We start from the raw sequence: 24,493 nt of genomic DNA on the forward strand, positions 1-24,493 counted from the left end.
TTATGACATTTAATATTGTAATTGTAATTTGTATTTACATAGGCAAGCTGACATGATCCAGTATTTTCCATTATCGAGGTTTCACTAGCTTGATTAGGAATTTTCTTAATAAACCTAATTAAAACTGTAAAGAAATCATGTACGATTATAATTAAAGCGTTAGATAACATACATATATGTATGTATAATCAATAAATGAATGTCATGAAATTCTTATCAAAGAAAGCAATATTGAATACATGTATATATAATATATGAATGTTATCATTACCATTGATATAGTTTGTAAGCGTTTCGTTGATGACACCTCACAGTAATGATATAATCATATGCTATACACAGGACCGGCTTTAAGGCCCTGGGTGCCAAAAGTCCAGACTTCCAATATCAAAGCGCCTCGTCTCATGTATGTCCTCGGCATCATAACAAATAAAACCGGCCCTGTCTATATAAATTGATAAAGATTGATTATGATAATGGTGTTCATTGGCCACAACTCCACCAGATAACTACAGACTTTTATAAAGTCGTAATTTGAACATTATTTATTAATGATTCATAACCATATAGAACATACCTCACACACACACACACACGATGATGAGGTGTACCTGGTCCCGGAATGACTTAATTGAAGAATAAATAAACAATTGATATTCTCTTCGTTACTTTATATTTATTAGAATTATTATTTATAACAATGAATATCAAATTATTGCTTTTGAAACTTTTCCTTTGAGAATACTAGGCACAACTCAGGTGAATACTTGGACCCCGGATGGAATACAAAGCGGAGAATTGGGTACTAGAACGGAGGGAGGGGCACAAAAAACATGGGATGTGGGAAGAGCACCACAATACTGACAATGTCCGAAAAAAAAACAAAACAAAAACATTCAACAAAACAAATTAAATAAATTGGAAAAACAAAGCTCGGCTAGTTAATTATTCATGCAGTGGCTTGAACACTTTCTGGTCAGTTTATTCTTCCTCCTCGCCATCCAGGATGGCCTTGAAGCTGAATGGCTGGAAGGCGTAGCCCAGACCCTCGTAGAACTTGCTCATGAATTCCACCCAGTGAAGACGCAGGGTGTGCAGGAAAGCGGACAGACCCTCCATCAGGACGAGAATGGCCAGGGTGAACAGGCACCAGGCGCCGAAAATGATGTACAGTCCAATGATGCCGCCAACGCCGGACATCTTAAGGCCCAGCGACAACACCATGTTCCACAGCACTTCGGAGAGTTCTGTAAAATGGTTGGTTATTAGCATTAGATGGCTGTAATAGTATGAAGGTTCTTATAACACTCACGAGCATGGGCCAGGGACAGAGCCCACAGACGGAGATAGGAGGCCGTGTGCGAGATGGTACTGAGCACATATTCGATGGTGTGGATGGCCTGGTGGATGTAGATCTCGCTCATGGGCTCATCGTCGTGGCTGTTGCCGCCGCCGCCACTCTCCTCGTTGCCGGAGAAGCCCGTTGGAAGGGGAGTCTCGCCTTCGGCCACCTCCATGTTGCCAGTCAACTGGCCATTGTGTTTGGACTAAATAAATGCAGAGAAGAAACAGTAAGTAATCACATTAGTGAAAGACATATCATTGTGCACTCACGTGGGCATTGCTCTTGCGAGTGAATTTGATGTAGAGCGGCTTGCCCAGCAGCATCCATGGGATGCAAATGAGGCCCATGATGACGAAGGTCTTCTGCACATCAGGCTGAGACTCGAACATAAACTCCTTGCAGCCCTTCGGAGGCGGCGTGTTCTTGAACAGCATCATGTTGATGAACATGATGAGCACGGAGGGGGCGCATCCGGGAGTATGGGGCTGGAAGTCTGTGTGGGAGTCGTAGGTGACCCACTTGAAGAACCTACACAGGTTGAAATAACAATTATGTTTTAGGGGATGCTGTGAGTGGGGTTTTTAACGTATAACTCACATCATGAACACCATGTAACCGAAGAGCAGCAGAAGGAAAAGGATCTGAGGCACGAACTCCAGGAAGATTGAGGCGTACCGCTTGAAGTGCGTGAAGTTCACAACGGACATGCTTACGCCAAACACCATGTGGAGTACACCGAAGATGATCGACAGCTTCATTTTGAAGCTGTTGAGGAAGATGATCTTGTTGTCCGCCAGCTGCCAGACGGGATCCAGGCCAAAGGGATAGACACCGACAGCGGAGCTGTTGGGCGGCAGCTGCAGGCTCGGATTGGTCAGAACCGTGGTTCTGTTGTAGTTGTTTACCCATCGCGAACCGAACAGATTCATCGACTTGGAGAACACGTCGTTGTATACGATGCCCGTGTAGACGGCAAACAGACCCATGAGCAGGATGATGTAGCGACCGCCGAAGAAGATGTTCCAGATCTCGCCGCCGTTGCGGATGCGGGCAAGCTTGCGCTCGCAGAGCACCATCCAGGCGCCGAAGAGAACCAGGATCAGGCCGTGGCCCAGATCGCCGAACATCACGGCGAACAGGAAGGGGAATGTAATGCACGTGTACAGGGCCGGGTTGCACTCGCGGTACGAGGCCACTCCGTAGGCGTCGATCAGGTTCTGGAAACCGCGCGTGAACTTGTTGGTGCGGTTGAAGGTCGGCGGCTGCTCGTTGGTGTCGATCACGTTGAGGAACGAGGGAATGGTGCTTCCCACGGCCGCGGAGCCGTCGGAGAGCGCCTTCTGCACGACGGGCAGATCCTTGGTGGGCACCCAGCACTCGCCGATGAGGCACTTCTTGGTCACATCCATGTTGAACAAGTTCAGAGTGTGGTAGATGGCCTTCATCTTCTTGACCATGATCGACCACGAGGGCAGATTCTTGGACACTGTGGCCAAGACACGGCTGCGGTGATCCTCGGTCTGGCTAAGCACCAGCTTCAGATCCTCCAGGCGTGTGCGCACATTCTTCACCATCTCCTCACGCTCGTTGTGCGAGCTGGGACAGGGGTACAGCGAGGCGTGGAACCCAGTGCACACCTTCTTGATGCGGTTCTTCAGCTGCTCGCCCTGGAAGAAGGCCACAAAGACCGTCTTGTAGATGGGATGACCGGTGGCCGGATCGTTCAGAGGCTCATCCAGGTCGGAGCGCTTCAAGAACACATTGCCGCGCGAGATGCGCCACAGCATGCGCTCGAATCCAAACACACGCTCCCGGTTGATGACACCAGCGACAAAGCCGAGGCGTCCACGATGCTGGGCCGTTGCCTCGTCACCACCGGCACCGCGGTTGCTGGAGTCCAGGTTGAGCACCTCCTGGTCGGAGAAAAAGCCCTGGGTGTTCTCGAGGACCTTGCGCAGCTCGGTGAGCTCCAGGTAGTTGGACTTCATGTTAACCTCGTTCTGGGCCAGCTCGATCATCTCGGACTCGGTCTTCTCCAGATGCGCCTCCAGGTCGATGATCTCACGTGGATTGGGCGCCCGCGGGATGTCGTCCTGGATGTCGGGCAGCACGATGCCGTCCTTCTTGATCTCCGTCTCGATGTAGCGGATCTTGCGCTCCAGCTCATCGCAGCGCCTCACCTCAGTCACGAACTTGCGCTGGAAGGCGTTCACATTGACGTTCAGCTGTGGGGCAGGAAGCAGCAGGGGTTAGTCAGGGGTCTGGCAAGGCATTGAGTTAGTCTAAACTTACGTCGCGGAACTGCACACAGCCGGTTTCTCCCAGCTCAGAGACGGAGGTGTACGCGGCCTCTGGTTGTATAAACATCTGGCAAAGTGCCATTTCCTCACTACGGAACATGTCCCCCATCTTGGCGACTTCTTACGTTCCCTGCAGAGAGAGGGAGATTGGAGAGGAGAGGCGAGAGATTAGTAAAGCATTCCGTAGACATGCAATTAAAATAAAGCATACGAATAAGAGAATCGAAGACGTCGCCGCCTGCTCTAGTGACGGGCTGATTCTTTGTCTGCCCCATTTCGGAGGGGGCATACAATAAGCAGCTGGCCATACAAAATGTAGATGTGGATGGGAATTGGAAAGCGAAGACCCCTCCTATACGTAATAAGCGACGACTGGTATGTTTATGAACATACTTTGTTGACTTGCTCTGCCGAAGATTCTATTTATTTGTCTTTCTATTCGTTTCCTTTGTTTTATGGAAAGGCAATTACTCTATTTTCAGCTCCAGCTGTCTGCCGGCACTCTGACTTTGCCGAACGTCATGCGGGAGACCTGAGAATCGAACAAGCTCTAAGCATTTCGCTTGCAAATCTGTTTTCCTTAAGCCCTGACGGAATCTTGGCACAAATGGCGACGTGGAGTCACGTTCTAAATCAATTATAGCCCAAGAACCACGTAACTCACAATACCATAGGTAGTACGAAAATGTACCAGACTTTCGGTCTTACGAGTAGTTTGAAGGACAGGTACACAGCCCAAAAAAGTTGTGTGTTGTTAGAAAGGAACCGATGCTTTCAATACCCTAAGATATCAATAGTTCCTATGGCAGTTGTAAGACATTTTGATCCCATTTCGGTATACAAAGCCCTTCTTTATCAAAAGCTTTGCTCTGGACATGAGGGACCAACGTTTAACCGAAATACTTGCTACAATTCAGATTGAAACCCGTTATAGAATGGTCACCAAAAACCATGTGGATAAGGATATAATATGGAATTTATATTTCATCTAATATAAATTACACATACATATGTATAAGTACACGAATTCGCGTTCCAGATCGTAGAAACGACTAATTTATGAGCAATAATTTAGATTATGGAACTTGCTTCTAAAATTCTTTGTTTATTGAGGCCTAGCCTCGCAGACCGCGCCATTACGTGCATATGTATGTTTCTGTAACTAATTTAGAACTAATTTAGGTCAGAACTTATTATCTACCCCGATCTTGACCCTAAAATTTCATATATTCACATGTGTATGAAGCTCTACAAGGTCAAATTGGTATATTGCATCGTATATTTCGTAGCAATCTGCTGCTTCAGTTATTTGAAGAGCCGGTGCAATATTGTTTACAGCCCAAGAAAACAATTCTTATCGCTTTGTTGGCTCCAAATGCAGTCACCGCCCCAGCCCACCCATACACCCACTTGCGAGACAGCTGCGGCACGTAAAACCCACTGAAAATATGCGGGAGATCTGAACATGTTGCCCAAATGACTGATAATTACAATAGTCGTTTAATCAAGAGCTGCCAGACCATATGTAAACACTACAGTTGAGTAGAGTTCTCTCAAAATCGGTGGAACTCGGATAATGCAAGTAATTAATGTTTCTGATTTGATTAGGTCGAAACAACAGTGACGCCCTGGGGGTTGGGCTGGGGTCGGGTCCCGGTCCCGGTCCCGGTCCTGGTGCTAGTCCCGAGCAGGGCGACAGCTTTTGGACAAAGTGTATACACAGACATCAAGGTTTTCTGTGACATCATCGGTCCAAGCAGTCAACGACACGGAGACGTCAAAGTCGACGCTGACGCCGCACATTATCGAGCATTAATGGGCCCCGGACCCAGGATAGAATTAGCTTTTGCTTTTTTGCGGTAGATAAAACGTACGATGATGTACTACAATATATAGAGAAACGGTGCTCGAATAATTTGTAAATTTACCACGGACATAATGGGCAGCAGCACCCTAGAATGGGCGATGACTCCTTGGCCAGCCGCCAGAAAAAGAATGTGTAAAACTTGCCCACAGAGGAGGGGCTGCATTGGAACCAAAACCAGCCAAAACTAGCACGAGAACCTGCTCGGTGGTTTCCATCGATCAATCACGTGGCAGACTTCTGAGGCAGCCGGCAGTCAGACAGTAGCCGGTTCATATTTCCGCGCGAACTGTGGATATCAAGTGCTCCACCCAATCCACCCAATCCACTCGCTGCTACTGTCGCCCCTTTCGCCTGTTGCTGCTGATGCTTGCTGTTTTTGACATTGCCATGCCGGCACATGTATCTTGAGAACGGTTTATCAGCCAAACACTTGAAACTCAGCCGCAGTATACAGTCATGCTTAGACCAATGATAGTTGCTTGTTTGATAGCTCTGTTCAGCTTTTCGTACTGTCCAAGGCGACACTCATTGATAGCAATGATATGAATATTCCATTTCCAACAGCTCTAGTTAATTATTTATAATGCACATACGAATATGGGCTATTGATGTTCATTTTTTATGGCCTTATAAATGACCGATTGGCGTGTGCCCGTACAGAAGCGGTGGGAAAATCCGTATAGACTAACAGACTAACCAATATGCCGCGGATCCCAGTTAAATTTACAATGCCCTAGGGAGCCAGCAGAAAGGCAGGGAACTTCGAGCCATTCAATTAGTTTATAACCTTCATAAATTTAATGGAACAAAAACTGGAATGTAGAATTTGGCTTTGACCCGTTGGAGGTATCAGAATGAAAGATATTTGTTTTGTTTGCGATGGACGTATAAAGATTGCGGCTTCGATTTCACAGAATCTCTAGTAAATTTTAATTGTATTTTTCCTGTTTTCGCAATGTGTAACAGCAAACCTTGAAATATTTATGTATTCCTGGAAGAGATCACTCTTGGCGACTCAAGTTTATCATAGTTTGAAAGAGGTTTGCGTGGCACTCCCTTAGCTCGGACACGAACCTATACAGTGGCAACCATTGTTGTTAATTCAGTGATAATGATATCACGCTATAAGCATGACTATGAGTGTACATAAGTACATACAACAAATTCCTCACAACCACACACTGTCTGATGTATGTACATATGTACATAAATACATTTAATGAAATTATGAAAACCCCCGATGTTTTTCCTTTTCAAAACCAATTAATGAAATGTGGCATTCGCGTTCAATTGAAACTCGCCTCGCAAACGTGGTGGAGCGCACTCTCGTTAATAATACAAATAATTTCCAATTGCCGAACACACGCACAGCACAGCACGGACCAAGGCGCGGGCCCAGAGCACTACGAGTAACTGTAAAACCAGTTCAACTTCAAAACAGCAATCGAATGCGACGTTGCTTTTGGCGTTAGCTTTTCGCTGGTCATTTTCGTGATGTTTGTGCGTGTGTGTGTGGGTGTGTTGGTGTTGGTGTGGGGTGGTATACAAATGTAGGTGTCGAGTGCTTTTCCCTATGTTGTAGTTGTTGGTCCTGCATACACACGCAAGACGTGGGGAAGAGCGAGCCTTAATCACACATCGGCGGTCGGAAGGCAGAGCGCCGTCAACCCCCGTCGTAGTGTACGCCCATGTCTGTGCTGGCACCGTTAATATCGCTACCACTAAAGTTTCGTTGAGTTTTGTATTCTGTTTTGTTTGTTTCTCTCTCTCTATTTCCCTCTCTTGGTGTTTCTATCGGAGCTCTCTTGGTCTTGAAACGTTTGGGATACGTTCTATTTGTTGTTCTATTCGAATTACTTCAACTTTTATTGAACAATATTGCTGTGCCCGATTTTATGACAATTTTTTCCCCATTTTCCACTACGCTTTGTCATTCCCGTGGTGTTGCGGCAATTAACAGGCGATCGTACAAGGCAGACAGCCAGGCCAGACCCCAGACCCCAGGCCCCAGACCAGGCCTGGCACACACTCATCTCATCGTTTATTAACGACAATTGTCGATACAGCAATTGACTTTCCTCAAAGTGCTTCAGCCCCAGCTCCAGAGCCCTCTGACCAGTGACGAGCTTTTGCGAATGATAAGCAAAGGGTGAATTGGCAAAGGCTTTGGAACCCCCCCATTCAGCACGATTCCGAGTGCAGTGCTCCGCCCATTCGCTGATAAGCACGCTGAAGTTACGCAATTGGAGATCTGCTACTCGAGTGCCTTAATTCCCCAGACGCCGTTTACTAAATGCTTGAAAATATAGGCTTTCTAGATTTCTCGACCAGTTCAGATTTTCCCCATTCATAAACAGCTGCATGGACGGCGGCTAATCAGCCAGTTTGATTGATTGATCGGAGTGCTTGTGGAAACGAGATCATAAATCATAATTAAAAGGAATTTATTGATCGGAATTATTGCTTTTGAGTACTACTTGAGTGCTATTTAAGTTCAAGGAAGTTTTACGTTCTGTGGAAGATTTCTCCACTGAACACTGCAGAACGACAGCAGATCACATGATACGCGATTGCATAAAACTCAAAACTCGACTCTCCGTAACGCCTCTGGAGCGGCGAGCATGACCCACCCATACACACACAGACACACACGCAAAATAACACTCACACTCGTGCAGCGGCCCTGACGTCTGTGCGTAACGGAGAGATACTCGCGGCCAGAGACAGAGACAAAGCTATGGTAGCAGGTATCTCTGGCTCTGGGCAGGTGGGAGCGGCACAGCGTTTACACAATGGGTCCCATGACAGGCGCTCCCACTCCCGCCTAGCAGCAGCCACTAGTATATCACGTGCCGGGGGCCTTGCAATGGAGAAAATGCAGTAAATTTCCATGAAAACTGCCCGATTTCTGCGGGCACGTGCTTGGCTTGGCTTGGACTCTGTTCTTCCTTTTTTACCCCCAACGAGACACACGCACACACACAGAGGGAAGCACTCTCCATGCAGTAGCACTTTCTTTCCAAGTCAAGATCACCTTGAACTCGATCGCAAATAATATTGGCCTGTCTGGCACTACATTGTTTGAATATTGTTTGTGCTCTCTGGTTTTTGATTCGCTTACCTTCACAGCTCCGAAAATTGTTTTAATGCCAAAGACACCAGAGTCCCCAGAGTATGTGAGATAAATTTAGAACTTGTTTTTGCCCCGCCTGAGTATGTTGCCGATCACACGAATCACAAACCACGTCTGGTCAAGTGCCAGCGTTTTCTTGCTTTTAAATTTGGCATTCGGAGAAGCAAGTAAGCGAGATATAGCGCGGGCACGGCACTCTCTGTTTGTCTAGCTCTCTCTCACGTAGCGGGCTCTCTTTCCCTCGCATGCTCACTATGTACGATCAGCGTTGTCTGTTATCAGAAATCGGAATACAAAAGTCAGAATGTTCGAAAGTTACATACATACTTAAATGTACATAAGTACGTCCGCATAGTGTAGACATTATCAATTAAAATTAATAACGCTTCAAGAACTAATTCCCGTGTCTAGATAAGAGCCTTTGATATTGATAGTTTTTTGTTTTGGTTTTGTCAGCCTTATAAATCGCCCCCGTTACGCGCCTTGGCAACCAACTTATGAACATATGTGTGTGGTTGTACAAGAAAACGTAACCACATAATTTTCTGCTGCATTATTTTGCATTACAAAAATTTTAATAATTTTTAAACGAACACGGAATGTTTTTTAGTTCATGGGAGATCTTGCATCAAATTCTTTTGGTACGTTTTCGTTGTATACTGTATATATGTATATCCTAAAGACGTTACACTCGAATGTATCTACCCCATATCGGAGATCTCTTTCCAGCAAGACGGTAACCAAAAGCACAATAGCCCAGATCTAAATCCCATTGAAAATCTATGGGCTCTGCTTAAAAAAGATTGGCAAAGTACGAGTCCGCACCAAAAGCGCAGGGCATTAGACAAAATATAAAAAAAAGGTATTCATTTAACAAATTTCAGACTTACAAAAGTTAAATTTGAATATTTAATTATTTGATATTTAAAAAAGCAAATTTTTTTCTTGAGAGCAGTAAAATCCGAGTCTTTATAGCTTTGACTGTCTGTCCGTCTGTCCCTCTTATTTGAAGCCTCGCTTTCAGAGACTATAATAGCTTCAGCTTGAACACAGATGGAACAAATTTCTGTTCTGTTTATTTTCAAAAAATAACGAGCGGTTACGTTCTGATCCGCAGCCACAAAAAGCCAACATCTGCAATGAAACATCAGCGTCGAATTCGGTGCCACCATAGACCGAACGCGTTACTGCCTTTTTGAAACGCGCTAGTGGGTTTTCCGAGTATTGCCACCAACGGTCCTACCCGTCCTTTGTTTTGGTTTTTTTGCTGCTTAAAACGCATTTAATTTGTCAAAAAACATGTCATACGCCGGCTACAGCCAGCTGCCCAGCGGCAGCGACCACGAACAGCGCCAGCAGCAGCTGGCTGCGAACACTTACGATATCCTGCAGCGAACGGGCGACAGCATTCAGCGCTCCAACCAGATTGCAATAGACACTGAGAATATGGGGGCGGAGGTCAGTGCAAAAAAATATGTTCAATGAGTTCCCTGCAATTTAGATACTGCTCAATGCTACATCTACAGGTGCTCGGCGAGCTGGGAGAGCAACGCGAGTCTTTGCTCCGCACCACGCGTCGCCTGGAAGATGCCGACCAGGATCTGTCCAAGTCGCGCGTCATCATTCGCAAGCTCGGCCGCGAAGTCCTGTACAACAAGATTATACTGATACTTATAATCGTATTGGAGTTGGGCATACTCATTGGCCTGCTGGTGCTCAAGTTCGCCCACCTGTGAGAGCCACTGGAAGCAGCACCTTGTTTTTATTCCAAAGTTATAATGTACCCGGCGATTAATTCGGGCATTTGATTACGTTTATTTGAATTGTTCTACCTGTAACATCAACGTTAAGCCCATGCCTTAGACACATATTAGAGTAAGTTACATTTCGCATTATGATAATAAACACAGATAATATAGTTGGAAGTTCTCCGCCCCGCTCCCATATCCCAGTCCAGTCCAGTCCCATCTCTGCTTTACATCCGGGGTTTACAGGAACTATGATAATTCGAATATGTATGTATGTATAATAACCACGACTATTTGGCATAAAAGCAAAGTTAGTTACACTCAGAGGGCGACAAATTTGCATGCGACTCTAAAACACTTAGAACAATGTTTGTATGTATAATACTGGATCTATGATTATGGTTACACATAAGAACGAGCCCCGAATCTAGATCTAGACAACTAAGCGCGGATGATTTGTTCGAGAGATATTCGGGTTCTTAAAGCGGTTATTTTAGATCATAGTTTTCTCTTCTTTGGGCCGTATGACTGCGGCTCAATGTTTGAGTCATTTTCAGTTGTCCTTCGGCAGCACGATGGACCAGCCGAAGACGCGCCGATCGAAACCGCACGAGAACAAATCACAATTCAGCAGTGGCTCCTCTGCCCAGACCACCGACGACACCATGCGTCGATGCCCCTGGCGGCTGGTGCGCGGCAATCGGGCCACGCGCTGTCCATTCAAATCGAACAGGCGAATCTGGCGGTTGTCGTGGGGTATTGCGATGATTCCTCCGGTGGAAACGGCCAGGCGGTTGACGGACGAGTCGGTGCGTATGGTGGCCAAGGCCGAGCGCATGTTGCGCAGCTCCCAAACCTTGACGGTGCGATCGTCGGATCCGGAGACCACCTTATCGTCCCGAGCAAAGACGCTGGATGTGACGGTCTCTGTGTGTCCCTGGAAGACGGAGACTGCTGGTATGGGATCCCTGAAATCCCACAAACGAAATGTAGTATCGCGCGAGGCGGTCACCACCAGGCGCTGGGTGGGATGAGCCGAGACGTGAGTGAGCTCGTGATCGTGTCCCGTCAATGGCTGTAGTGCCTGACTCGTCTCCACGTCCCACAATATAGCGGTGCGGTCCCAGCTGCCGGTGATGATCTGATCCATGCTGGACAGCCAGTCTGCAGCCACCACCACGGAAAGGTGACCACCCGGGCCGGTAAACTCGCAGAGTGGAGTGCGTAAGGTGTCGACGCGATCTCGGTCCTCAACCTGCTCATCGCTATCGTCGAGTTCCTCCTCGGACGAGTGGCCCTTTCTGTTGAAAAAAAAAACAGAAGGAAAGGATGATGTCAACGTTCCACACGTACTTGTCGATCACTCACTTGGGCACCTCCCAATTGACGGCCGCTTGCCAAATGTGAGCTGTTCCATCGCCACTTCCAGTCAACACGAGGTCCCGATTCTGATTGAATTTGATGGAGTTCACGGACCCGGCGTGCCCCTGATACTGCAGCAGGCAACGGGCGCTCTCTATTCCCCAAATACAGGCTGTGTGATCGGCCGAGGCCGTGCCAATGATGGGTTGACCCGCTTTGGCAGCCACCTGCCAGATTCCGTCCTTGTGACCACCAAACTCCCGTACCACCGAGCTGACGACCGTCTGCGCCTTGAAGCTGGAGACAATGCGACTGGTCTGGGCTTTAATTTTGTTGCTCGCCTTTACCTTGCTGCCACCAGTGGCACTGCTAAGTTTCGCCTTGAGGCTCTTGTGTGTGCTGGAGGCGGCCGCCAGAAAGCTGGCACCAACCTCGTCTGCTTGTGTGCTCGTCGAGGGTGTGGCGGCGGTGACCGAAGAGCCACCAGTTGCGAGGGCGGGAGTGACTGTGCCTGCTGCAAAGCGCTCACGTTCGCGTGGCTCGTGCGAGGTCAGCGATTCTTTGTTGCTGGTGGCGTTCTCAAGTTTCTCTTGCACTGCAACAAAGGCGGAGTTCCTTTGGGTTATTGACTGGGTTCAGTTTTGCAATTACAATTACTCACAGTTCAGATTCTCCAAATAGAGCTGCTCGAACTCCTTTTCTATCTGCGAGAACAGGTAATGGAGGCGAGTTCGGTACGGGGCATCCTCGGGTATGTTGGCCATGTCTTCGGTGAGGCTCGTAAGTCGGGCCGCGCGTGCCTTTGTTGCTGTTGCTTTCATTTTGTGTATTTGTTTTCTGTATCTACTAGATATTTTTCCTGCCTCCCGCAAGCCGAGCTCTGCCTATCACTGTGTGTCACTCAATCCAATTAGCGGTTTTGGGTTAGTTTTAGCTTCAGCGTTATTGATCCACCTTCATGAGGCCGTGCCGTGTCGTGTCGGAATTGTTTAGTGCGGAATTGGTTTCTTTATTTTTGCAATGATAACGAAACAGCTGGAGTTTTGTGCTGTTTTTGTGCTCGTCCGATATCGTGCTGCTTTTGATGTGGCTATCGTTTGTAGCTCATCTCTAACTTTTTGACACGATACCCATGAAAATTGAAAAATTTCATCGCAGACTAGATGAAAAATATCGCGTTTTTTTATAAGTTCAGAGGGAAGATGGCATGGATAGACAACTATATAATGGTATATTTGATCAATTTCAGCAATCTATTAAATTTCATTTTCAAAAGCATTTTTGAAAACAAAGGGTGTACTTCTTTACGCATGTACTTACATGCATAATTTATTCCAATGGATTTCACTTAAATCCTTTTCGCTCATTCACTTTCAAACTAGTTCTGTTTGGCGCTCAAGTTTGGTGGCACTTGCTCTCTTTTTTTGGGACTTGCTCTTTATTTTGTGATGGGATATCTTCTCTTCGTGGAGGGGTTTTTCCTGGCAAAACACTCACTTACGTTTTCTTACGTCTTATGTTGCTGGCAACGTTCACTGAGGAAATGTTTTTTATCTAAGGCGCCAATACATGGCAAAACTGGTCAGCCTCTGTTTTAAAGTTATCACATTAAAATTTTGCAGTTTATTGTTTACAGAGACAAAGAATAGGTATCGGGATAAGGATATATATATACAGGAAACAATCATTTTTAATTACGTTTTTTAAACATAATAAATTAACGAAATAGGGTGTGCAAATGCCAATAATCCGGTCGATAAGCAACAAGTATTCAAATATGTATGTATGTATGTACCAGCAATATTGACGTGACAACATTGCGACAGTTTTTTTTTTTTTAATCTTTTTTGTATAAAACTTGTTTTAGTCAGAATACTTGTACAAAATTCATTCATGAAAAGGAAAAAATTATCTGCGCAGGGCTGAGGGTTTTATCTAGCTAGTAATATTCGTCGGAATATCAAAAACGAGGAATATGTAAAATAGAACTTGAATTCGTCAGTATATTTACGGTATATTTTCAAAATGAGGCGGTATGTTTCGGTATATTTCTGAGGGTCGGACGGTGTGTTGTATCGATAAATCCGCGGTTACGCTGCGTACTTGTGTGTTTGTTGTTTAAAATATGTACGAGGTTTTAAAACACGATTTCGACCACCATTTTACTTGACACATCAACAGCTGTGCAATAGTACGCCGTTAGCTTTCCTGGGCCCCTTTCGAGCAGCATTGCGCATACCATTGAACCGGTTTTCCACTGCCGTTTCTCGATTTTTCGGCGTGTTTTGCCCCACATGCATTTCGTTGCACTGCCAACTGCCAGCTGATTTATAATTGGATCTCTGAGCCCCACTGTCGGTGCCAACGAACTCACTCGCTTAAATTTCGACATCACTGTCCGTGCTACCGTCCTTCATTCCTCTATTTGCACTGCTAATAAGATGAAAAACGTTTTAGATGTCATGTCTCTGCAGCAGCACGTGGAGTCGAGCAAAGCCCAGGCCCAACTTAAGCCCCTTGACTACCGGTGAGTCCAAAGCTTAATGTCCAGCAAATCCATTTTTAATTGCAAGTCTTGCAATTGTTTGCAGCAAGACGAACATGCCTGGTATCGTGCCTCTCTACTTATTCGAGTGCGCCACCAAGCTAAAGATGAAGCCGCTGACTGCCGCGTGTGCCGCCATTGTCTACCATCGATTCTTCAAGGAGGTCAAGCCCACTGATTATGATGAGTTCGTGAGTACAAACTTAATGCCCAGCAAAGTGATATCTCATGAGTACCTTCCTTGCCAGCTAATTGCCGCGTCTTCGCTGTACCTGGCTGGCAAAATCAAGGATGACGATTCGTTGAAAATACGCGATGTCATCAACGTGGCATACTGCACACTGAACCGTGGCAATGCTCCGCTGGATCTGAACGACGAGTACTGGTCCATGCGCGATGCCATTGTTCAAGCAGAGCTGCTCATAACCCGCACCCTAGGGTTTGACTTGAACATAGATCTAGCTCACAAGGTAATCCCTTTGCAAAGATCCTTGTCCTCCCTTTTTAACTGATTCTATTCTGACTTCAGTACCTTCTCTACTATATGAAGACCCTTCAAGACTGGGTGGGGGCCGAGGTCTGGAACTCGGTTCCGATAGCTAAGGCGGCCGCCTCGTACCTACAAGACTTTCACCACAGCGCCAACATACTTAAGTACAAGCCCACTCATGTCGCCATTGGGTGCCTGTCGTTGGCTATGCAGACGTACGGCATACAAGTTCCGCTCACAGATGAGGCGGAGGAGGGTTCCATGTGGTACAAGCCACTCGTAAAGGATTTTACCAGGGAACAGCAGTGGGAGATCATCGAAAATGTTATTGAAGTTTACAAGAACGAAGCTCTCCTGAAGGCTGCATAATCTCGCATCGAAGGCAGGACTCTGCTGTAATTGGCATTCCCATTTGAATTTATTTATTATTCGGTCACAAATCATCAAACACTGAAATCTTATACTTTAGTCAGCTGGCTCAAATGTTTATTGCATGCATACCTCCATAGAAAATAGGAAATAGAAACCGGTTTAAGCAAAATAAAGTCTTTTGCATGTATAAAAACCATTCTGCTCAACATTTTCGGTTGAATTCATTTAGTTAAAGATTAATCCCCGTACTGACTTTTGTGGGTTGTAATACAGATGACCGGATAACTCTTTTTTTTTTTTGATTTTCGATAAGATTGTTATATTTTTAAATCTAATGTTGGTTAAGAAAATAGAAACCTTGGATTCATTTCAAGCCAGTTAGGCTTTGAATTTATTTGTTTAAATCTTATTTTAGCATTTCTTGTAGAAATTATATGTTCAGTGCTGAGGGTTCTATCTAGCTAGTAATACTAAACCGAATATCAAAGTCGAGGAATATGATTTCCGATCATGGACTGAAAACGATTATCCTATTTTCAGCCAGTGGACATTAAAATACACTCTTAAAGAATTATAGCGCAGTTCAGGTGAAAGACATCTCGGTAACTTATGTTGTAAAAAAAGAGAAGGGATGGATATACCACGAAATTTAAAAACAGTATTATTTTTCGCAGTGTAACTTAAGTGTGTAACAGTGTAACAGGTGGCCTGTTAAAAGAGAGGGGGTAGAGTGGGCTAGGCTCATATTTAATTGGTATATTGGTATGGGATCGAGATAGCTTGAAAAATATTGTTTAAATTAATGAAAGAAAACAGGGTGTACAAATTTCCATAGTACCGGTTGACGAGCACCAATTGTTCAAATACCAGCAACATGGTACGTCCACAGACACCTATGTACGTTTTATGCTGCTGCTGTTTGAACGAAGTGCCTTGTGCGGCATGCCTACAGTGGGTTTCAAATGACAGAAAATCGTGATTCGGTTCATACCTCGGATCTAACTTTAGATCTGGTTCTTTATTCGAAGCAATCCAATGAAAACAGCTGGTATTCTTATCGATACATCGATGACGTGTGCCCCGCAGGTGCTTTCACTAACCTCCAACAACAATACAATGCTTCTATAAACAAAACAGAATTTTGTTAACAAATCTTTTTTTGATCAAATTAAAATACACAATGCGAAAGACATGGGTGAAGCGTGAGAACATCTACTACAAGCCATTCTACCGCCAGAAATCGAAAATGTTCCTGCTGCTGATCTTCCTGGTCGGAATATCGTTCATCGCCTATCAGGTACAGGTCCCACCCCATTCCGGCATTCTGGCCGCCGTAAATGTGTAAATTTAAATGCGAAATGTGTCCAAAATGTGTATAATATATAAACGAATAATAGGCCTTTTCGCTGAACCAGCTGCCCGCCGTGCCCACGCCCTGGAACCTGCAGCAGCTGCGTCGGAAGCACAAGGAAATGATGCAGTCCCTGGGTAGCAAACAGCGCGACGTGGACCCCTTCGATGGGGGTGGGGCAACGGAAGCCAGAGCTGCGGCCGCGGCTGTTCTGGACGGGTCATCCGCTCCCGATGTGGAGCCCATCAAAATTATTCGGTATGTCCCGTCCCAACAGTGACCTGTTGCACGGCCATTTTTGATTTTTTCCACTGTATCCCGCACAGAGGTACGCGCCTCTTCGACTATGACGCGTACAAGCCGAACTTCGAGGGGAAGTTCAAGTGTCTGGACGGCAGCAAGGAGATAGCCTTCAACCGTTTGAACGACGACTACTGCGACTGCGAGGGCGACGGCAGCGACGAGCCCAGCACGAATGCCTGCGCCAACGGGCGCTTCTACTGCCGCTACCAGAAGCGCCACATAACGGGGCGCGGACGGGACAAGTATGTGGCCAGCAGTCGGGTGAACGACCACGTATGTGATTGCTGCGACGGCAGCGACGAGTGGACGACACATGCCAAGTGCCGCAACGAATGTGCGTAGTTCCGGGCCCTGCATAGCAGAGCCCTGGACTGGACCGATGAAGTTAACGGGAAGACCTCCTCCTCCTCCACCTCCGCCAAGGACACACAAATCTCAAGGATGAAGCAGTCTGGCGCATCACACGCGATATTTTTTTATAAGTACAATAGAATTGTAATTTATTTTAAAGTAAGTAGTAGATTGAAGATAAAAGAAACAAACTGAAGAGCAAGTGTGTGTATCTGTATTCGTATATGCTTATTCATTTTATTACCAGACTCGCATGGATCAGTAGAATTTACATGAGGGAACTCTATTAATCATATCATTGGGAAGTGGACTTCACTTCCATTTACTTTAGCACGTTTACTTCGCAGCTTTTCCATTTATAATGTTCATAATAGTAGGGTATAAACACATACACGTTGTGCATCTGCAACTGCATCTGTATCTGCAGTGCAGGTGTATTGTATGACTGTTTTGTTTTGTTTTTTGTTACTATATGTATGTAGTATCTTGTATGTATATTCTTGCCTAAATTGTCCATGTGTGCGTGTGTGAATTTTAAGCCGTACAATTTACTTTACACTGACAAACTCTAAAGCAATTTTGAACTGCAAATTCTACCAAGGTACGAAATTTTGTGTTGTGTATGTACGGGGCCTGGGGTACGGTGGTACTCTCCCTTCTATGCACTATATAATTTAACTTGATTTCTCTTTAAAATGGGCCCCAAGATGGGATCAAGACGGGCCACTCTGCCATCTCTTGTCTCTGGGCTAAGCGAAAGCGGTAAAATCCCCCATTTTTCCATGCACTATAGTATAAGGAACGCGCGCCACACTATGGCTTGACAAATGTTAATCTTATTCGCATTGAGTAGTACTTCCTACTGCGCAGCACAACCAGAATATACACTACTAGTACACAATACAAATATCAAGGAGATTGACGATTGCTTTCTGTCTCTCTAATCAGACGATCAGACGATTTAATATTGCTCCAGGAATGGATCTAGATCTGGGGCTAGCCGCACAACTGATTGAAGCTACTGAGGTTCTTCCTACATTATAAAGTACATCTTCATCTTGGTTGCAACTTAAGAGATATCATTACTAAACGCTAAGTAATACTTAATCAGAGGGTTTGCTTGTTGTGGTTTTTTCGGGGTAGGTGGAGTGTAGTGGGGGGTTGAATATAGCGTATGCGGCGACTGTGCCGGAAGATATCGAATACGTAAATTCCTTGGGAGAGGAGAGGGTACTTAAAACGAAGATTGCTTGATTGCTACACTTACGATTTAGGCTGGATGAAGTTAATTAATGTGCGCAAATCACAAATCTTTCTCAATTATCAATAAATAGCTTGGAGTGTTTGTATACATAAAGTGATGAAAAATTCGATACATACATATATATATATATACTCGTATTATATATATATAGACACATATATATATATATATATATTTAGGTGTTTGTATATGGTATTGCACTGATGAGATTTTTGCTTCAGTTTTTTGGCCAATTACGCAAATGAGATATGAGCGGGAAAACAAATTTGAATAAATAAATATACAACATAGAGATACGATCTTTCGACATGACTTTGAAACTTAAATAGACAGACGCGACGCGCACGATATACATGGATGCGAAGTACTAGAGTAGGAGTAGAAGTAGAGGGCTGGCGATGGGGGCGGTCTTGGATGCTTCGACTTAAGGTAAGGTTCTAAGAAACATTCTCTCATACAAGTATACATATATAAAGTTAATTAAAAATAAGGGGAGGGGGTGTACGAATCTAACGGCAAAGCGTATAATACAATTTTTGTAGTTTGCGTTTCGAGCGACACAGATGATGGTTGTGGTGATGGTGATGTCTGTGGGAGTGCGACTGCGACTGCTGTTGTTCTTGTGACTGCTGTGGATGTTGCTGCTGCTGCTGCTGCTGTAGATGCATATGCTGGTGGTGATGATAATGATGATGATGATGATGGCGTGGCAGCACTTGTCCTGGCGGCAGTAGCTGCGGTTGCGTATGGCTATGATGATGATTATTTACATTGGCCGCTGCTGCTGAAGCGGCTGACGACGTAGATGCGGCGCTGAGGGCCACCGCCGATGAAATCAGGGCGGCCGCCAAGCGCGACGAAGACGACGACAGGGACAGGTCTGCGGCCAGCAGCTGCTGGTGGTGCCGTCGCAGCTGCTGCACCTGCTTGCGCTTCAGAGCAGCGGTCCCCTTCCTCATTGCATGCAAGCGACGCCTGTGATGATGTGGATGCAGTTGAAGCTGTCACTTTGCCTCTTCGCTGGCATCCAGAAGATTGTTGCTGCCATTGTTGGTCGCCACCGTTGCCACTGCAGCTGCTGCCGCTGCCGCCGCCGCAGCCACCGCCACCGCAGACTGATCGGTGACTCCCTGCTGCTGCTGCTGTTGCTGCTGCTGAAGTTGCTGCTGGTTCAGGGCATGGACGTGTTGGCAGAAGGCCTGTAGAACCTCGAAATGGGTCATTAGGTTCGCCGGCTGGTTGTCGTAGTGCAAGTGCCTCGTGATCGGCGCACTCAAGCGCCTCAGCATCTCTGTGAAGAGCTTCTCCTCCTTCCGTATCCAGGGTCTGCGGTCATCCTGCACCTGGTAGGGTGTGAGGTGGACGTGTATGTTCATGCCTGGACGAAAATCAGTTTCACTCAGTTAATAATGAACTAGTTGTATGCCCCGAGGGCTCGATCAAGCGCCTACCCATGCGTGTGAGTGTCTCCAGGAGACTCCGGGACGTGATCCATGTGTTCTTCTGGCCCCCGTGGCCACCGTCCAGCCAGTACATGTCCGTTATGCGAGAAAGCAGTCGCAACATGCTGCTGTCATCGGGCGTGAGGGTCTTCAGATAGTGGAACTCGTAGATGAACTGCAAGGAAAGCGAACAAGGAAAAGGACCGTGGTCAGTGAGGATCATGGAGCATCCCGCTGTTGCGGGGACAGAGCCAAGTATGTCAACGACTTAACGAACCAAACGCGACTCACTTGATTGAGCACGACGCAGCCCTTGCTGAAGCCAATGAGCACCAGCTTGGACTTGTCTAGATTGAGGTTCTCCCGCCACCACAACGGATTGCTATCAGTCGCCACCGGCGCTGTCTGCCGCGCTTGTCCGCCCAGTGCGGCCTGCCCCTGGCCCTGTCCCGTGGCACATTCGCTGTTGCTGTTGTTCAAATTATTGTAGTGCTCCACGTTGTTGGTGGCTGGCAGAGCCACGGGTGCAGCTATTTTAACTGGCGACGACTCCTGCTGCTGCTGCTGCGGCTGCTGCGGCTGCTGCTGGTTGTTCGACTCTTGATGATTGTTGAGGCCGACATCGTTGTTCCCGATGCTGCCGTTGTTTCCGCCACCATTGTTTGTGCCGGCGTCCGCCGTCTCGTCCGCCTCGTCGGGGAGCATGGGGAAGACCACTTCCCCGTCCGCATCCACTGTGACATTTTCCTGAACCTGCAGAATGTCAATGTCCATGTCCTGGCTGTTGTCGTTGGCCGCCAAGGCCGAGTTGCTGTCCGAGGGGACTGTGGTGGCATTGGACAGAGTCAGAGCAGCGGCCGCAGCTGCAGCTTGCACCGCAGCCGCGGCTGCCGCCGCCTGGGCAGCCTGATCGAGTATCTCGTTCTCTGGTATGGAGATCAGACGTTGCGACAGGTTCTGCAGCAGTCTGTGAAGGAGAACAGAGTGGGTTAGTGCTCCTCAAGCGTCAGCGCCCCATTGAGCCTGAACTTACTTTTCCAAGTGTTGCAGCGCATGGTTCATGGGCGTATGGTCCGGGACTCCAGCATTGTTGCCGCGCACAAAGTTGTCAAAGCAGCTAAATGTCTTGAACTCCATGCTGAAGCAAGAGAATCGAATCCCTTTAGATATACGAGAGATTTGATGGCCGAAGATGTACTCACCGAACCGGCCGGATGACAATGATGTGGGATCGGGGAAACGCCTCGCGCAGCAGGATCGCCGAGTTCTCCAGGTTGTACTTCATGTAGCCGCGACTGTCCCGGTTCGTTTCCATGCTCTCCGGAAAGTCCTGGACGTCGCCGCCAAAGTAGACAATGGCCGTGGAGTCCTCGACATGCTGCGACTGCTGCCGCACAATCGGCGGACAGTAGACGATGTCATTGGCGCGGTTCTGGAAGCCGGCCACGGAGAAGATGCGGAACGGACCGGCCGAAGTGCTTGGCGTGCATAAACGCTCCCCGCTGCCGCCGCCAAGCATGCCCTCGAAGTTACGTATCCGCTCTTGAAGTTGCAGAAATTGATCAATGGTGAGCTGCGGGGGGCAGGGCAAACCATATATTTGGGATTAGGCGACATACATTCATCCGATCCTTCCTACCAACAACACTCTCATACACACACACCACACACACACACACACACACACCACACACTCTGGCCATTCCGGCCTAGTAGTAATCATTCTCGTAGACATCACGCGGATCGCCACAGCAGCCCACGAAACGCAGACGCGTGTCCTCGACACACAGCTTGGCGTCCTCCTTCATCTCCTTGAGCTTCACGTGGACCTCCTCGCGCATCAGGTTGCGACACATGGCCACTAGGCCCATGCCGAGCAGCATGTAGACGAAGTTGATGGCCAGCTTCGAGTGCTGATCGGCTATGGACTGCAGCTCCGAGAGCTCGTTGGGATCGGCGGCGATGTCCTCCTGCAACTTATGCGTGGCCGCATCCACATCGGCGGCGGTCGTCAGCGAAGCCCCAGGCACAAAGTCCCCAAAGCCTATTTTGCACAGCGACGTCATGCAGAAGTAGAAGCTGTTCAGAAAGCTCCACTTCTCCCAGTTGGCGAACATAATGGTCCCAGTCAGCACATAGAAGATTATCACCCACAGGCAGGCGGTGGAGGGCACAATGATCTTCTTGCGCAGCGTCAGGGCGCCAAGGCTACCGTTCTCCAGGGCATCCAGTCGGGAATCGAAGTTGCGCTCCTGTGTACAGTCGTGCATGGAGCGATACAGAAACTTGAAGGAGCGCGCCAGGACGCGGCCCATGTTGAGGAAGTACAGAATGTAGAGGGGTATGCCGAAGGTGGCGTAGATTACGGTGAAGCCCTTGCCCCAGGGGGTGCGCGGCACCATGTTGCCGTAGCCAATCATTGTGATCACCGACAAGCAGAACATCAGGGCCGCCGGGAAGCTCCAGATCTGCTCGGGACTGCGGCCCACGTAGCCGTTCTTGATGATGCCCGCTATCTGGGCCTGGTACTCCCGCAGCACCGCGTTCGTTTCGTTGACCCACATCCGCTTGTCGATCAGGTTGTGCTCCTCGGTTATGTACCACAGCAGCTGCGAGCAGTTCTGTCGCAGCTCCAGCACATGGGCCGCCGTCTTGTCCACGTACTCCCGCTCGATGTTCATGAAGGCGAACGCCCCGCAGATGGCGTAGAGCACGATCAGGGCGCCCACGCCCACCTGCGTGCACATGAAGGTGACGAAGTTGCGGCAACAGCGTTTCACGCGCTTCCGGGGCTGGTTGCTCGGCGTTGAGGAGACGCTCGATGCCCCAACCCCCACGCCGCCAGGCGCTTGTGGGGAGCTTCTTCTTTGAAATTTGCTGGGCATTTCTGTTCGGTTTTGGTTTTTCTAATTTGATTTCCGTCTCTGCCGCTCTTTCTCTCTGTGTATCTCTGGATGGCCCGACCGTCAATCCATTTCCATGATTATATAATGGAGATCTTGGGAACTGGACGATGATGGCCCATCGATCTTATCTTATGAACTGGCTGAATGTTTATTGGCAGGCTCCTCGCATTGGCAATTAATTTGGCAGTGCTCTTCCCGATCTGCGATCTATTTGCTGCTGATTTGCGTTTTATATGGAGCGTTGGAACATTTAAAATCGGCACGATGGCTAAAAATAAATCCACGCGTTTCTACACAGCATTTTCCTTGGACTCTACGAATGCTTTTGGGTTTCCCGAGCCCCAAACTGTTAGACGCGGGCGCCAAAATTCAACTGAGCGACGGGGCTCCAAGAAAACTATTTGGAGAGAATATTGTATCTCTCGGATACAGAGAGAGCGAGTGGGAGACTGCAAGTTGGGGCGAATGAAATTCGTGGGGGGGTTGCGGGGTAGAGGGGTGTTATATTTGATGGACGAAGTAATCAAAATACCCCAGCGAGACAGGTGCAATACACACAGAGAGAGAGAGAGAGAGGCGAGCAGGGGGGATGGGAATGCCGGGCAGAGTGCGCGGAAAAGTTCGTTTCCAGAGTGGGAGGCTTGTCTAAAAATTGATGGCAAGTTGATTTATGATTCTGCGGCGGCAGCGGGCCAGAGCATTTCAAGATTGTGTTTTAGTATTTTTATGGGGTTATAAATTATTTCGGGGTGCGGAGCATCGCATTTGGTCGGAAGGAGGAAGACGAAAAAAGAGGACCAAGCAAAACAAAATACAAGTAAATATAAACAAAGAATTAAAAAAAAAAACAAAAGGCATAATATTAACGCACACACGCGCAGAGGGAAACGGTAATGCGACTACAGTGATACACAAGAAGAGGAAGAAGATCAAATGAATACGCAAAAACGGGGGGTGAAATGCGTAGCGAAGAGATAGATTTTTTCAACACCAATACACATATACAGCTGCACTCTGTCCAACACTCGATTCGCACACACACACACAGACACGACGCATACAAAATTTCACAAATTTATGCACAATTTTTCGGTGCTTTTCGCACATTATTTACTAGCACACAGGCTTTTCACTTCTCATTTACTTACGCTGTTTATTGTTGTTAACACAGACGCGTTAAAATAATGGCAATTTATCTGCACTTCCCGCGTATTTTGCTACTCTTAATGTTGTGTCGTGCGTCGCTGCACGGTTGGAAAAAGGTGGTAATATTAACAGCTGCTTTTATCCCTCCGCTCTCCGCCGAATCTAGATATTGGCCTAGCCAAATACAATTTCTCTAAGATTCTATTTCACTCTTTTTATTTATTATCATTTTGGCTTAAACGCAGAAAAAATTTCGACTTGTTTACGGACGAGCAGTGTGAGCAGTCGATAAAATATACCGTCCGACCCTCAGAAATATACCGAAACATTCCGCCTCATTTTCAAAATATACCGCAAATATATTGACGAATTCAAGTTCTATTTTACATATTCCTCGTTTTTGATATTCCGACGAATATTACTTGCTATATAGAACATTTAACCATGCCATCATAATTTTATTCGATTAATGAATCATTTTTCTATTTAACTGGTGTATTCTTAATACTTGCTTTTATTGCATTTTGCGTAAAAAGAGGTTTTAGCGAAATAAGTCAAACAAAAAACA

General features: G+C 46.9%; 8 protein-coding genes across 13 annotated transcripts; 3 read left to right on the plus strand and 5 right to left on the minus strand.

The window, feature by feature from the left end:
* Positions 1-656: 656 nt before the first annotated feature.
* On the minus strand, positions 657-8,797 carry LOC108156561 (V-type proton ATPase 116 kDa subunit a). 2 transcript variants are annotated; one of them, XM_017288084.2, is made up of 6 exons: positions 8,634-8,797; positions 3,638-3,775; positions 1,943-3,570; positions 1,615-1,873; positions 1,313-1,547; positions 657-1,247 (listed from the first exon to the last, which is right to left on the minus strand). In XM_017288084.2, exons 2-6 carry the CDS (start codon positions 3,752-3,754, stop codon positions 982-984), a joined length of 2,505 nt encoding a protein of 834 aa, XP_017143573.1. In that variant the 5' UTR covers positions 3,755-3,775; positions 8,634-8,797; the 3' UTR covers positions 657-981. The 2 variants fall into 2 exon arrangements, with proteins under 2 accessions (XP_017143573.1, XP_033245786.1); XM_033389895.1 differs by lacking the exon at positions 8,634-8,797 and adding an exon at positions 6,814-6,916.
* A 1,060-nt stretch (positions 8,798-9,857) lies between these two features.
* Positions 9,858-10,570, plus strand: LOC108155575 (vesicle transport through interaction with t-SNAREs homolog 1B). Its single transcript, XM_017286477.2, has 2 exons — positions 9,858-10,103; positions 10,172-10,570. Exons 1-2 carry the CDS (start codon positions 9,945-9,947, stop codon positions 10,379-10,381), a joined length of 369 nt encoding a protein of 122 aa, XP_017141966.2. The 5' UTR covers positions 9,858-9,944; the 3' UTR covers positions 10,382-10,570.
* LOC108155573 (WD repeat-containing protein 37) lies at positions 10,437-12,844 on the minus strand. Of its 2 annotated transcripts, XM_033389896.1 has the most exons (4): positions 12,417-12,844; positions 11,762-12,350; positions 11,532-11,694; positions 11,235-11,382 (listed from the first exon to the last, which is right to left on the minus strand). In XM_033389896.1, the coding sequence occupies exons 1-4, from the start codon at positions 12,574-12,576 to the stop codon at positions 11,284-11,286; spliced, it is 1,011 nt and encodes a 336-aa protein (XP_033245787.1). In that variant the 5' UTR covers positions 12,577-12,844; the 3' UTR covers positions 11,235-11,283. The 2 variants fall into 2 exon arrangements, with proteins under 2 accessions (XP_017141964.2, XP_033245787.1); XM_017286475.2 differs by having other exon boundaries at positions 10,437-11,694.
* A 103-nt stretch (positions 12,845-12,947) lies between these two features.
* On the plus strand, positions 12,948-15,368 carry LOC108155574 (cyclin-Q). Of its 3 annotated transcripts, none has more exons than XM_033389897.1 (5): positions 12,948-12,984; positions 14,213-14,282; positions 14,347-14,491; positions 14,549-14,770; positions 14,830-15,368. In XM_033389897.1, exons 1-5 carry the CDS (start codon positions 12,963-12,965, stop codon positions 15,157-15,159), a joined length of 789 nt encoding a protein of 262 aa, XP_033245788.1. In that variant the 5' UTR covers positions 12,948-12,962; the 3' UTR covers positions 15,160-15,368. The 3 variants fall into 3 exon arrangements, with proteins under 3 accessions (XP_033245788.1, XP_033245789.1, XP_017141965.1); XM_033389898.1 differs by lacking the exon at positions 12,948-12,984 and adding an exon at positions 13,841-14,151; XM_017286476.2 differs by lacking the exon at positions 12,948-12,984 and having other exon boundaries at positions 13,841-14,282.
* Positions 15,369-16,227: 859 nt separating this feature from the next.
* Positions 16,228-17,363, plus strand: LOC108155581 (glucosidase 2 subunit beta). 2 transcript variants are annotated; one of them, XM_017286486.2, is made up of 3 exons: positions 16,228-16,459; positions 16,578-16,771; positions 16,840-17,363. In XM_017286486.2, the coding sequence occupies exons 1-3, from the start codon at positions 16,343-16,345 to the stop codon at positions 17,156-17,158; spliced, it is 630 nt and encodes a 209-aa protein (XP_017141975.1). In that variant the 5' UTR covers positions 16,228-16,342; the 3' UTR covers positions 17,159-17,363. The 2 variants fall into 2 exon arrangements, with proteins under 2 accessions (XP_017141975.1, XP_017141974.1); XM_017286485.2 differs by having other exon boundaries at positions 16,231-16,459; positions 16,560-16,771.
* A 17-nt stretch (positions 17,364-17,380) lies between these two features.
* On the minus strand, positions 17,381-19,406 carry LOC117187372 (lateral signaling target protein 2 homolog). The gene has a single exon (XM_033389899.1). The coding sequence runs from the start codon at positions 19,388-19,390 to the stop codon at positions 18,941-18,943; it is 450 nt and encodes a 149-aa protein (XP_033245790.1). The 5' UTR covers positions 19,391-19,406; the 3' UTR covers positions 17,381-18,940.
* LOC108155577 (UPF0565 protein C2orf69 homolog) lies at positions 17,381-24,218 on the minus strand. The gene is made up of 6 exons (XM_017286479.2): positions 23,928-24,218; positions 21,076-21,446; positions 20,907-21,011; positions 20,165-20,840; positions 19,883-20,048; positions 17,381-19,809 (listed from the first exon to the last, which is right to left on the minus strand). Exons 2-6 carry the CDS (start codon positions 21,390-21,392, stop codon positions 19,436-19,438), a joined length of 1,638 nt encoding a protein of 545 aa, XP_017141968.1. The 5' UTR covers positions 21,393-21,446; positions 23,928-24,218; the 3' UTR covers positions 17,381-19,435.
* LOC108155579 (TWiK family of potassium channels protein 18) lies at positions 21,453-23,918 on the minus strand. The gene has a single exon (XM_017286481.2). The coding sequence runs from the start codon at positions 22,756-22,758 to the stop codon at positions 21,583-21,585; it is 1,176 nt and encodes a 391-aa protein (XP_017141970.1). The 5' UTR covers positions 22,759-23,918; the 3' UTR covers positions 21,453-21,582.
* Positions 24,219-24,493: the final 275 nt, after the last annotated feature.

The sequence above is a fragment of the Drosophila miranda genome, chromosome 2 (assembly GCF_003369915.1).
Source record: "Drosophila miranda strain MSH22 chromosome 2, D.miranda_PacBio2.1, whole genome shotgun sequence".
In the NCBI taxonomy this organism is placed as follows: Eukaryota; Metazoa; Arthropoda; class Insecta; order Diptera; family Drosophilidae; genus Drosophila; species Drosophila miranda.

Coding starts and splice junctions, on each gene's coding strand:
- LOC108156561 (XM_017288084.2), bottom strand. CDS start 3,754: ATGGGGGACATGTTCCGTAGTGAGGAAATGGCACTTTGCCAGATGTTT. Junction 3,571..3,637: donor GCTGTGTGCAGTTCCGCGAC/GTAAGTTTAGAC, acceptor CCTGCCCCACAG/CTGAACGTCAATGTGAACGC. Junction 1,248..1,312: donor TCTGTCCCTGGCCCATGCTC/GTGAGTGTTATA, acceptor ACCATTTTACAG/AACTCTCCGAAGTGCTGTGG.
- LOC108155575 (XM_017286477.2), top strand. CDS start 9,945: ATGTCATACGCCGGCTACAGCCAGCTGCCCAGCGGCAGCGACCACGAA. Junction 10,104..10,171: donor CTGAGAATATGGGGGCGGAG/GTCAGTGCAAAA, acceptor CTACATCTACAG/GTGCTCGGCGAGCTGGGAGA.
- LOC108155573 (XM_017286475.2), bottom strand. CDS start 12,576: ATGAAAGCAACAGCAACAAAGGCACGCGCGGCCCGACTTACGAGCCTC. Junction 12,351..12,416: donor CTATTTGGAGAATCTGAACT/GTGAGTAATTGT, acceptor CCTTTGTTGCAG/TGCAAGAGAAACTTGAGAAC. Junction 11,695..11,761: donor GTCAATTGGGAGGTGCCCAA/GTGAGTGATCGA, acceptor TTTTTTCAACAG/AAAGGGCCACTCGTCCGAGG.
- LOC108155574 (XM_033389897.1), top strand. CDS start 12,963: ATGGATAGACAACTATATAATG. Junction 12,985..14,212: donor GGATAGACAACTATATAATG/GTATATTTGATC, acceptor AAAACGTTTTAG/ATGTCATGTCTCTGCAGCAG. Junction 14,283..14,346: donor CTTAAGCCCCTTGACTACCG/GTGAGTCCAAAG, acceptor AATTGTTTGCAG/CAAGACGAACATGCCTGGTA.
- LOC108155581 (XM_017286485.2), top strand. CDS start 16,343: ATGCGAAAGACATGGGTGAAGCGTGAGAACATCTACTACAAGCCATTC. Junction 16,460..16,559: donor TATCGTTCATCGCCTATCAG/GTACAGGTCCCA, acceptor AACGAATAATAG/GCCTTTTCGCTGAACCAGCT. Junction 16,772..16,839: donor GAGCCCATCAAAATTATTCG/GTATGTCCCGTC, acceptor TATCCCGCACAG/AGGTACGCGCCTCTTCGACT.
- LOC117187372 (XM_033389899.1), bottom strand. CDS start 19,390: ATGAGGAAGGGGACCGCTGCTCTGAAGCGCAAGCAGGTGCAGCAGCTG.
- LOC108155577 (XM_017286479.2), bottom strand. CDS start 21,392: ATGCTTGGCGGCGGCAGCGGGGAGCGTTTATGCACGCCAAGCACTTCG. Junction 20,841..20,906: donor GCGCTGCAACACTTGGAAAA/GTAAGTTCAGGC, acceptor TCTCCTTCACAG/ACTGCTGCAGAACCTGTCGC. Junction 19,810..19,882: donor GGAGACACTCACACGCATGG/GTAGGCGCTTGA, acceptor ATTTTCGTCCAG/GCATGAACATACACGTCCAC.
- LOC108155579 (XM_017286481.2), bottom strand. CDS start 22,758: ATGCCCAGCAAATTTCAAAGAAGAAGCTCCCCACAAGCGCCTGGCGGC.